Below are 12839 nucleotides of genomic sequence, written 5' to 3'. Positions count from 1 at the left end.
CTTGCTCGGTCATCCAGTTTGGAGGGAGGGCCTGATCTAGGCAGGGTCTTGGTGGTGCCATACACCTTCCACTTCTTAATAATCGTCTTGAGCTTGCTCCAAGGGAGATTCAAGGTCTTTGATTTTTTAATTTTTTTTTTTTTTTTATAGCCATCCCCTTATCTGTGCCTTTCAACAACTTTGTCCTGGAGTTCTTTTGAAAGCGCCCTGGTGCTCATAGTTGAGCCTTTGCTTTGAAATACACTACCAAAGAAGAGAACACGTACAGGAACTGATTCATTTATCCTGAAATATTGTGAATCACTACACATTTAACACAGGTTACACCTGAGCTAATTTAGGATTGCTATTACAAGGGGGGGGGCCTTATTTCACGCTATTTCAGTATTTATTTTTAATAAATTTTCTAGAAATTTGTAGAATATTTTTTCACTTGGAAGTTGTGGGAAAGGATGTGTAGATAAATGGAAAAAAAAAAAATATTGCATTTTAATTCCAGGCTATAAGGCAACAAAAGGTGAAAATTTTGAAAGGGGTGTAGACTTTCTATAGGCACTGTATAGACCACAGTACTCGCACAAAGAAGGAGGGGAATCAAACAGCAGGACTTTCTTTTCCTAGTAAATTAATTTCCAAGAAAATGTAAAGAACTAAACCTGCAAACCAATGTTCTGTACTTCTACACACAGATACACTTTTAAAAATGTTAATTAAGATTTACATTAAACCCAACAATTAGCGTCTGTCTAAAATACACACACTAGGGGACGGATATAGGATCAGCCATATTTGATTCTGTACATCTAACAAACAAAGGCTAGTACATTTTCAAATGCTGTATTTTAACTACAATTTGCAAAATAAAAAGCAGTTTTAACAAGGGGATTGCAAAAAAAAAAAAAAAAAAAAAACACATCAGATCTATAAATAAATGCCTAGGTTGTACTTTATGCATTTATTTTTTTCATCCCTTAACGCTCCTAACAAAGGAGACGGTTTGTTTACATTAAAAGTAATCCGGAGGTGCTGGTCGATAACTATTGTACAAGCTTTAATTGTGAATCTTTTAGTGAATTGTAAAGAAACTATTTACTTACTCAATGTGTTTAAACTAATACAGCTTGTAAACACTTCTGTGTGTTGCTAAGAAAAGGGTTCCGGTAAACTGAATATCCGAAACTCCATAGTTAAAGACATCTGCTACGGTTCTCGCCATTCTAGTTTGTCTAGAAACAGCACTTTACAGTTTAAATTGTTCGTTACTGTTTTATAGGTTCCGATTTATGCAACGACTACATTTCACGGCCCTTCTATAGTAAATCATAACAAAGACCTGTGTTTGGTGTCAGATTATACAAGTATCACCATAACATAAAACGCCTTTTAATCTTGCAGAGGATATTATTCTGTCAGGTTGTATTTAAAGTAACCGTCGTGTTTTAGAAAGCAGGATAATCCCACAAGAGTTTGTCTAACTAACCGCCTCCGTTCTTTGTCTCGCATCTTCTGAACTTGTTCCACTCGGAAAAAGATCTGCTTTGTTTAACTGGACTAGAGCACTGAAATTCATTCCTGTATAACATCTGCAGCGCCGGTGGTTCATATAATGTATTTTTACGTGTTTCTGTGTTGTGTATTTGTTTTAGCTACTGAAAGTTTGCAGTTAAATAAAACTTTTGAAATGTTCTCCAACCAGTACAGAATCTTTGTTGTTGCATACTATGAGCTAGGAAGCAGTAGGGGATTGTATTAAACGGGTTATCAACTGACACAGTTAACAGCATGAGATCATTATCATTTGTATTGGGGTACTTACTATGGGTCGTTGGTAAACCTCGGTGTCCGAGGAGCCTGGTATCCGTATAGATGGCAATAGAGAACGTCAAAACAGAAGCAGCACATTTCCACCGAAACAACCATCTTCCTGCCCCCGCTGCCAGAGCCGGGTCCGGGGCTGAGGTTCGGGGAGAGACCAGTGGTGCTGAAGCCTCCAGGAGTTGGGGAGAGCCCGTTGCTGTTGCCGCTAACGCTACAACCCGGACCCCCCAGGCCATTCACCCGATTTACGCTCCCCACCGCCACTGCCGACGAGGAGCCTATCCCCAGGTCAGAGCCGCAGTGTCCCGTCCCAGCTCCACCACTCCCCGCCCCGCAGAGACCCCCCGAACCTGGGGACCCGGACAGCTTCTGCTTCTTCACCCCGCAGCACCCGGCCGCCATCTTGGAGCAATCTGCACCAACACACCGCTTCCTACCCATCGCCGTCACCGCGGGAGGGGCGGGGGGAAACGCCGACCAGACGTAGAAACCCCACTGCGTCAACACGTACGACGGGAAATGCTCCACCTTCTCCCTTTTTCCAAATTTAATACCCAGCGTAGCCCCTGCGTTAAATTCTTAATTACAGAGTAACGGCGGAAGGCCGCCGAGAAAGATTTTTAAATGGCAATGTCACAGATCCTTTTTATGACGTCCCTTAGGATAAATCCTTACGTTGTTTTCCTAGGAGGGATGTGCTGCTGCCTTGCAAAAAATGACTTGGTCCTTCTAAATATGTATAAAAAAAAAAATCTTCTTTAGAACATAAACGTCTCTGCTTCGGCTTAGTTGAACCAGGTTCAAAGCGTATAGCAATCAATGTTATCTGCTTAACTAAAACAAGACAGTCTGGTAGACGAATATACTGCACCGTCAGCAGGGATGGACGGCTCCCTTTTGTGGCTGTGTGAGGCGGTCTGGGGCTTGAGTTCGTAGGACCCACACGTTTCACCATGAATAACAAGTAAGGCTCCGACTGATCTGCCTCCCAACACTTATTTTTTTGCATCCAAACTTGTCCTTTTCACTAGTTCAATCTAGCGCACCTGCTGCGTCTGTCTGCTGCAGTAGCGCCGGTGCAGCAAAGCACTGCAATGTTCACAAGCGGCATATAATTAAATATAATTAAATCACTTGCTTTGCCTCACACAATGCTTCGTATTGATATAACAATTGTTATGAACAATTAATTAATATATATATATATATATATATAGAATATATATATATATATATATATTATATAGATATATATAGACTTCGAAGTTTGCGGCAGTCTTATGGATAGATGTCCATTGCTGTTTTAATCAATTATACAAATTCTATACAGCATCCTAATCCAAAATAAAACAGCGGTCTCATATTTCCCCAAACCACATCCAGATACGCAGTTTTTTACTCATATTTCCCCAAACCACATCCAGCACGCAGTATTTGCTGATGAATCGTTGAACCGCGGTACTGAAACAACAACTCCCCTCACCCGAACTAGCACCTTTTCACAGAACTAGGTAGGAGGGTATTCAGGGCGTATGTTGCGACGATTTCCTACGCATAGTGCGTAAATTCTTCTCAGTCATCAAGTCTGCAAGCCCTCGGCGTTGTTTGCGTACAAATGTGTGTAATTTACGTTCGAATACCAAGCGCCAATCAGCTCCAATCAGAGCTCTGAAGGACAGACCAACAAGATTGTTGTTTGCCATCATAACACCAAGTGAGCTGGAGCTAGGGGTGCAGGGGGTGCGGGGTTGCAGTTTTGTTCAATGCAAATTACAAAAACCCTGACAATTAACCATGAATCCACAGTAATCGCACATATATCGTATACCTCTAAGTAGAATGGCTTTGAGGTTTTGTGTGTGTGTGTTTTTCAAAAACTGGTCAGCCCTCACTGACGATTATGGAAAAGAAAGACTATTTCAAGTTCATGTTTTAATGAATATTGCTTGTATCATAAATACCGCGTTTTGTAGTACACTAAATGTGTTGTTTTACAAAATAAATGTTTATAGAAGGTTCTGGGGACCTCCCTGGCAACGTGCGAGAACCACTGGTTTAGAGTAATAAATCATTAAAAAAAAAAAAAAAAAAAAAAACTTCTTTTCAAACTAACATTCTGACAGTTCCTCTGAATCTTAACATTGACAGTTTAACAGTATATTAACAATCCACCCCTTTCAAGTTTAAGTCTGCATAGTCACTACCTCTTCCCTTCTTGCTGCAGTGTACTGTATTGCAGACCATTACTAATATGTGCCTTAACCTTGGTTTTAGAGAGGTTATTAAATTCACACTAATGAACTACAGTTCCTTATATAAGTTTACCACAGTACATTTACACAGTAACTTTCCAGTTGTTCTTAACCATACCTCTCTTACAATGCTTCCCTGTGCTTTACCAGACTTTCACTGTGCTTTATTACACTTTGCTATGCTTTTATAAGGTGTGTACCCCTTAAAGGAGTGCCAACCCATTATTTTAAAATGCATTTCTTACCTCTTTGCACTAGCAATATTACACCGTCTTCACCCAGGACTGTTATATGTTTTGAGTGAATAAAAACCCCCACTATCATCCTATTGAAAATGGAACTATAATGTAATCATAAGTCTAACACTAACTTGTTGTCTTGTGTTTTATCAGTCTTCATGTCTGAAGCTGAGATTAAAATACATTATGACAAAACAGAGGATTGGTTTGGCTAGTTCACAGACCCAGATTAATGCTAATCTTGGATTTATATAAAAAAAGAACATTGAGCACCTTATTATAGTATTCCAGCTAATGTGTCAGATTATTTTTTTTTATTTTTTATTTTTTTTACTTTCCATAGCCATGTGTTGATTTTATTTAATAACTTATTTTGTTAATAGATTGGCCTTTTTATAAAGGAATTAATTTTCTGTACAAACCCTACTTTTTTTTAAAGGAGTGCTATGTTTTAACACCCTTCTTCTTCCCTCGAGCAATAGCAGTATTTTTTTTTTTTTAATGTTTTTTTATGTTTTTTGGCTTGTTTTAATACTCTTTAATTCAGACTATACAGTAGGGTGAACACCTGTCCCTAATTGGACGGGACAGTCCCGAAATGTAAAGATCAAGTCACTTGTCCCGAATTCGTAGACACAGTGCAATCTTACAGTTTAGCGTTACAGTCAAACCATAGCATATCTGTTTATAGCGCATTCATAGCCCCGCCCTGCCGCATTATTTTGCGGCACTCGAGCTAGTTCGCCAGTTTGTTAAAATATATATATATATATATATATATTATAGATATATATATCGTATATATATATATATATATATATCAGTATATATATATATATATATATATATATATATATATATATATATATATATATATATATATATATATATATATATAAGCTCAAAGAGCCAGCTGCCCAACGTTTCGATATGTTGTACATATCTTTCTCAAGGGAGCCTGTGTTTGAATCAAAACATTGGAGGTATTTATAGGTGTTTGACGGCATGACAACTACTTGTTATTGTTTATATTCAAATCCATGATTTATTCTTACATGATGTAATGGTGTTCTATATGTGACATCACTTTTACTTATATCTTTAAATCTATATTAACTCTAATTAACATTATTTTATATAAACTTATATTTATATTATCATGCAATGCTGGCTCTGAGGATCAGCCTTGATATGGTCTCCCCAGCGTATCAGCATGCACAACTTTTGAATTAATTTTGTTTATTTAATTATTTTTAACTTCTATATATTTATTGGAATTAATTAGTTCATTCTTTTCTGTTGAGTCCCGCTGGCATAATTGTGTTCAGTTTATTTATCCATTTACTTTCTTTTATTCTTCTATATGTCGCATTGTCTAATATTAGCTGTTCTAATATTACAAACTTTACATCAATTATGTCATGTCCTTGACTGGTGAAGTGCTGTACTATTGGTTCATTCATTTTTTTATTTCTAATTAATGAAAGGTGGTTCTGAATTATTTTATATAAAGTTGTTCAAGTCTCTCCAACATATTTTATTTCATCACATTTTTCACAGGCTATTCCATAAACAACATTGCTATTTTTACAGTAGGTATTAGTTTTTAGTGGCTATGTGGTGTTCTTATGTTTAATTATATTTCTACTTTTGTCCATGTATTTACAAACTTTACATGTTCTAGTGCAAGTATTTGTAGAACCTATTCTGTCAATTATTCTTTTATGTTTACTGTGAACTAGAATATCACCTAAATTAGCTTTTTTGACTGCTACAACAGGGGCCTTAAGAAACATTTTTTTCTATTTTTCTGAATTATGTAGAATATGCAAGCGTTTCCAAACTATCTTAGAAATATTGAGCAAAAGCTTAGAGTAAGTCATTACTAGTGGGACTCTCTTGACCCTTTTATCTCTATTTTTATAATCTAGTAGATCATCTCTTTTTAGTTTATCCACTTTTCTTAACTCTGTCTCTATAATTCTTTCTTTGTATCCTCTTTTTTTAAGATTTGTTTTTAATGCATGTCTTTGTTTTACATAGTCACTTTCTTTAGAGCATATTCTTCATATTCTTATTCCTAGCCCCTTTGGGATTGCCCTTTTAATGTGTATTGGATGTGCAGAGGACATGTGAAATACTGATGCATGTCAGTAGGTTTATAGAAGAGGTCAGTCTCAATTGAACCTTCTTCAAGTTTTACTACAGTATCTAAAAATTCTATTTCTTTTCTTGTCCATCGAAGGTCCACCTTAATATTACTGTGTATTTTGTTTGCCATTTTATGAAACTGGAAAAGAGATTCTTCTCCATGTGTCCAAACCCCAAAAGTATCATCTACTAACCGAATGTATTCTAAAGGTTCTCTTTCTGATTTTCTAAGTAATTGTTCTTCCCATTTCCCCATGTATGTACTGGCAAAATGCATTCCTAATTTAGATCCTATTGCTGTACCATCGTTTTGTTTGTAATTTTTATCGACAAATGTAAAATAACTGTTTTCTAAAAGTACATTAATCATGTTCAGCACCTCTGCTGTGGGTATTGATTTATCTAGTCTATTATCGAGTGCTTTTTGACAAGCTTCTAAAGTTTCTTTACGAGGGACACCTGGATACAAGGATTTTACATCCATGTAAAATAAAATTGTATTCTCTGGAAGGTTGCGCTTTAGTGATTCAAGTCCAGTGCTTAGGATTGGTAGATGAGAGTAAGCAGTTGACTTGACTACGGAAATTGGGGGCCCTTGCTGGACATCAGCCATCTGAGTAAGTAAGTGGGTTGCAGTGAAATTCAAATTGAGCATTTAAAAAAATAATTAAAAAAAAAAAAAAACTTCCTTGTTGATACTATAGCATGGTATGTGGGTGTTTAATAGAGAAACCGGCGAGGCTGTTAGGTCCTTGAAACACTTTGCTGGTTTATTTCAATCAGATCTGTACATATAACTGAACAACAGTGGCATGCATTAAATATTCTTGCATTGCACATTTTGTATAATTTAATTTAAGAATAAGAATGTTGTTGACAAAGAACAGCATGCTACCTCGTTGTAAACTGACCCAATTACTGCCTGATTGTTTTCTTTGCCCCCCCCCCGAATTTTTCTGAAATGACGCCCTTGCTCCTAATATCTGTAAATTGTTAACAAGAGCTGAATTAAAAAAGCCATCAGAAATCCTGGATCTCACCACTGCACCTCAAACAGATGCACTGCCTGTGTGATCATCTTGAACAACACTGCACATCAAACAGATGCACTGCCTGTTGCTTTCAATCTTTCAAATTTAAACAACAGCATAGTCTACCATGCTACCTGAAGAAGACGGACGTCTAAACATTGTAGCTACTTATTAAAATAGGGAGTTTTCAGTTTATCAAATACTTTTCTTCGTCATTAAGTATTTCTAGTGATTGATAAGAAGCCTGTTGGATCCTGATTCTCCTTGGATAAACAGCCTTTTGCTGTTTCTGAATTATCTGTACTATGAATTTTCTGAATGGTCCTGGCCAAATTTAGCAGTCGTTTATTGTAAATTACTTCATGTAATATGAATGCACTTAACATTAATTTCCTGTTTGTGCTGATTATTTTGGACTCCTGATATTATATTATATTATTGAGAGGTGAATGTGTGTATATGTGTGTGTGTGTGTGTGTGTGTGTGTATATATATATATATATATATATATATATATATATATATATATATATATATATATATATATATATAGTACTGTGCAAAAGTTTTAGGCAGGTGTGAAAGAATGCTGTAAAGTAAGAATGCTTTCAAAAATAGACATGTTAATAGATTATATTTATCAATTAACTAAATGCAAAGTGAGTGAACAGAAGAAAAATCTAAATCAAATCCATATTTGGTGTGACCACCCTTTGCCTTCAAAACAGCATCAATTCTTCTAGGTACACTTGCACAAAGTCAGGGATTTTGTAGGCATATAGTCAGGTGTATGATTAAACAATTATACCAAACAGGTGCTAATGATCATCAATTCAATATGTAGGTTGAAACACAATCATTAACTGAAACAGAAACAGCTGTGTAGGAGGAATAAAACTGGGTGAGGAACAGCCAAACTCAGCTAACAAGGTGAGGTTGCTGAAGACAGTTTACTGTCAAAAGTCATACACCATGGCAAGACTGAGCACAGCAACAAGACACAAGGTAGTTATACTGCATCAGCAAGGTCTCTCCCAGGCAAAAATTTCAAGGCAGTCAGGGGTTTCCAGATGTGCTGTCCAAGCTCTTTTGAAGAAGCACAAAGAAATGGGCAACGTTGAGGACCGTAGACGCAGTGGTCAGCCAAGGAAACTTACTGCAGCAGATGAAAGACACATCATGCTTACTTCCATTTGCAATCGGAAGATGTCCAGCAATGCCATCAGCTCACAATTGGCAGAAAACAGCGGGACCCTGGTACACCCATCTACTGTCCGGAGAAGTCTGGTCAGAAGTGGCCTTCATGGAAGACTTGTGGCCAAAAAGCCATCCCTCCAACGTGGAAACAAAGCCAAGCGACTCAACTATGCACGAAAACACAGGAACTGGGGTGCAGAAAAATGGCAGCAGGTGCTCTGAACTGATGAGTCAAAATTTGAAATATTTGGCTGTAGCAGAAGGCAGTTTGTTTGTCGAAGGGCTGGAGAGCTGTACATGAATGAGTGTCTGCATGTGAAGTGAAGCATGGTGGAGGTTCCTTGCAAGTTTGGGGCTGCATTTCTGCAAATGGAGTTGGGGATTTGGTCAGAATTAATGGTCTCCTCAATGCTGAGAAGTACAGGCAGATACTTATCCATCATGCAATACCATCAGGGATGCAACTGATTAGCCCCAAATTTATTCTGCAGCATGACAACGACCCCAAACATATAGCGAAAGTCATTAAGAACTATCTTCAGCATAAAGAAGTGATGGTATGGCCCCCACAGAGCCCTGATCTCAACATCATCGAGCCTGTCTGGGATTACATGAAGAGAGAGAAGCAACTGAGGCTGCCTAAATCCACAGAAGAACTGTGGTTAGTTCTCCAAGATGTTTGGACCAACCTAGCTGCCGAGTTCCTTCAAAAACTGTGTGCAAGTGTACTTAGAAGAATTGATGCTGTTTTGAAGGCAAAAGGTGGTCACACCAAATATGGATTTGATTTAGATTTTTCTTCTGTTCACTCACTTTGCATTTTGTTAATTGATAAATGTAAACTATTAACATGTCTATTTTTGAAAGCATTCTTACTTTCCAGCATTTTTTCACACCTGCCTAAAACTTTTGCACAGTACTGTATATATATATATATATATATATATATATATATATATATATATATATATATATATATATATATATATATATATATATATATATACAGTGCCTATAGTAAGTATTCACCCCCTTGGATGTTTTCACAGTTTGTTGTGTTACAACCTGAAGTCTTGATGCATTTAAATTGGATTTTTTTCCTTTGATTTACATAACCTACTCAACACTTTGAAGAGGCAAGAGAATTTTTATTGTGAAACAGTTAATGAAAAAAAAAAACCTGAAATGTCTTGGTTAGACAAGTATTCACACTCTTGCGTCAATACTTGGTAGAACCACCTTTAGCAGCAATTACAGTTGTTAGTCTTTTGGGGTAAGTCTCTACCAGGTTTGCACATCTGGATCATGCAATATTTGCCCATTCTTGGCAATATTGTACAAGCTCTGACGGGTTGGATGTGGATCGTTGCCACAGACATAATGCTTTGCATTTAGGCCAATTAGTTCAATTTTTGTTTCATCGGACCACAGAATCTTGCCACATCTTTTCACCACCACATAGCTTAACTTGTACTCTTCTTAAACGGTGGATTATGAAACAGAACGAAAGAATATCTGTGTCAAGTATTTGCCTTTTTTATATCTTGTTTGGGGAATGCTTTTTGCAAATTCCAAGAAGGATTTTACATGGGCTTTGTTCAGAAATGGCTTCCTTCTTGCCACTCTTTCAAACAGGCCAGATTTGTGGAGTACCTGAGCTGTTGTTGACACATGGACAGTTTCTCCCATCTCAGCCATGGAACACTGTAGGTCTTTTACAGTTGTTATTTGCCTCTTGGTGGCTTCTCTGATCAATGCCCTTCTTACCTGGCTGCTTAGTTTGGGAGGATGGCCTGTTCTAAGCAGATTCTGGGTAGTGCCGTATACCTTCCACTTCTTAATGATCAACTTCACTGAGCTCCAAGGGATATTCAATGCCTTTGAAATCTTTTTTTACCTCTCTGCTAATCTGTGCCTTTCTATGACTTTATCCAGTAGTTGTTCTGAAAGCTCCTTGGTCCTCATGGTAGTATCTTTGCTTTGAATGCACTACCCAACTGTGGGACTTACAGAGACAGGTGCATTTAATCTCAAATCATGTGAACCACTTTTATTGCATGCAAATGGACTCCATTTAACTTATTGTGTGAATTCTGAAGGTAATTGGTTGCACCTGAGCTTATTTAGGCGTGTCATAGCAAAGGGGGTGAATACTTATCTAAAGAAGAGGTTTTTATTTTTAATTGATTTGTTTTTTTACACACACACATTTTTTCACACATTGAAAGTGTTGAGTAGGTTGTGTAAATCAAGGGGAAATATTCCCATTTAAATGCATCAAGATTTCAGTTTGTAACACAACAAACTGTGAAACCTTCCAAGGGGGGTAAATACTTCCTATAGTCACTGTGTGTCTGTGTGTGTGTGTGTGTGTGTGTGTGTGTGTGTGTGTGTGTGTGTGTGTGTGTATATATATATATATATATATATATATATATATATATATATATATATATATATTCTTTTTTTTTTACATAACAATACTATTGCTATGAACTCAGTTATTCTGTAGTAAAGTTCCCTGTAGAGCAGGTGGGTTTTATGGGAGGGTTTTGTTTATCTAAAAAAAAAAAAAATTGTAAGATATTTAATTTTTATTAACAAACACACATATTGATGTCATGGAGAGCCCACTTGGGATGGCACAGGTTGAATATTTAAGTTGGATCCCTTATTAAAGCTGAAAATAAGTCTCTTGAAATTATGAGCAGTGTATATATTGTACTTTCCAGACTATCAGGTCAAGTGCATTGAAAAGGAAAGGGCAGCGGTGTTGCTGACACTAATGAGGAACCAGGAAGGAAAGCCCCAAGAAGAAAACCTCTCCTAGACCCTGCCAGGCCTCTAGCGGGTTCGACTGTCGAACATCACACTAACGAGCAGCTCCCAGTGCCCAGAAAAATCACAACCTACCAACTGAGACATGACAACCATTTGTTCAAGACAGGAGACAAAACTATAAGAAAATAAGTCAACGTTTTGGTTAAGGTCATCTTGTTACAACATTAAATTACCAATCCTGCATTAGGAAACCATTCTTCAAAAGTATTAATATGCAGATATTCTGTGCTGTTTTGTGTTAGGTACTGTGGCTCACCGAGGACAAGAAAAAAAAAAACAAATGTTGAGATCCTGAGTTAATTTATCTTGTGAATGTGATGGTTTCAAGATCGTTGGTTTCCTGTTACAGATTACCAAAATGTGCAAAATTCTTATCCTGTGTACAGATGTCACCCTGTGCATAGAACACATGGCACAATTCTGAAGTTAAAAAAACAACTCCAAGCCCAATCTTCATACGTCATGTGGAGGCTAGCATAAGAGGGATCATTCTGCACTGTTTGAGCAGCCCAAACTGCATGAGATGACATACAATAAGAGACACCCTGAAGACTGCCACGGGGAGTGCTGCACAGAAAGCTCTCAGTGCTGAGGTTTAATGAGAAATCCTGTCTTCAGTTTCTGGAGAATCACAACCTTGTGCCAAATCATATATATTAATTTAGTGTATCATATTCTCATATTCAGCAATTTATTTTCCCAATGTGGGGTACAGCCATTCTCCTCGAAGTCTGATGTAATTAGGTTTCTGCTGAGTACTTGCTGGCAGGGAATACACGACCCATAAATACCTATATATATATATAGATATATATATTCTATATATAATTATATATATATATATATATATATATATATATATATATATATACACACACACACACACACACACACACAGACCATTTGTGCATTTCAGCCTCGCTTAGCAGGATAATTAGATAAAAATAAATAAATAGATAACACATCAAAGGGCGCAATTGAATGTGGTACCAGCTAGTAAAACGAAGAGCTGAAATATCCCACCCAGTCACTTTGCAGTTGTGGAATCAAATTGGAAAATATTCTGGGTACTGCTGCATTGCATTTGTGGGACGGATTGCTCATTAAAATCTGTTGTATGTGACTATCATCTATCAGGGACACAGCTATCTTATGTCTTTACAGAAAGACATAAGATAGCTAAAGAAAATAGTGTAAAATGTAGTCCATAGTAATGAGATTAGTTTACTGGTTTTCTGTTTTGAGTGACATTGTCTTTCCTACACTACTAGAGCAGTCTTCCCTAGACATGTATACAGTTCTGCAGTGTT

The 12839-nt window shown here is 37.0% G+C and overlaps 1 protein-coding gene across 1 annotated transcript in view; it reads right to left on the bottom strand.

Annotated features, from left to right (window-relative positions):
- Positions 1 to 2961, bottom strand: part of LOC121295441 (AMME syndrome candidate gene 1 protein-like) — a 92587-nt gene extending 89626 nt beyond the window's left edge. The window contains exon 1 of the mRNA XM_041220050.1: positions 1817 to 2961. Within this exon, the coding sequence (XP_041075984.1) occupies positions 1817 to 2259 (443 nt within the window). The 5' untranslated portion in view covers positions 2260 to 2961. The remainder of the gene's footprint in view (positions 1 to 1816) is intronic.
- Between the last annotated feature and the right edge of the window lie 9878 nt (positions 2962 to 12839).

This window comes from Polyodon spathula, chromosome 20 (assembly GCF_017654505.1).
Source record: "Polyodon spathula isolate WHYD16114869_AA chromosome 20, ASM1765450v1, whole genome shotgun sequence".
NCBI lineage: Eukaryota > Metazoa > Chordata > Actinopteri > Acipenseriformes > Polyodontidae > Polyodon > Polyodon spathula.
Note: the sequence above shows the minus strand (reverse complement) of the source record. Positions and strands in the feature narration are given on the sequence as shown.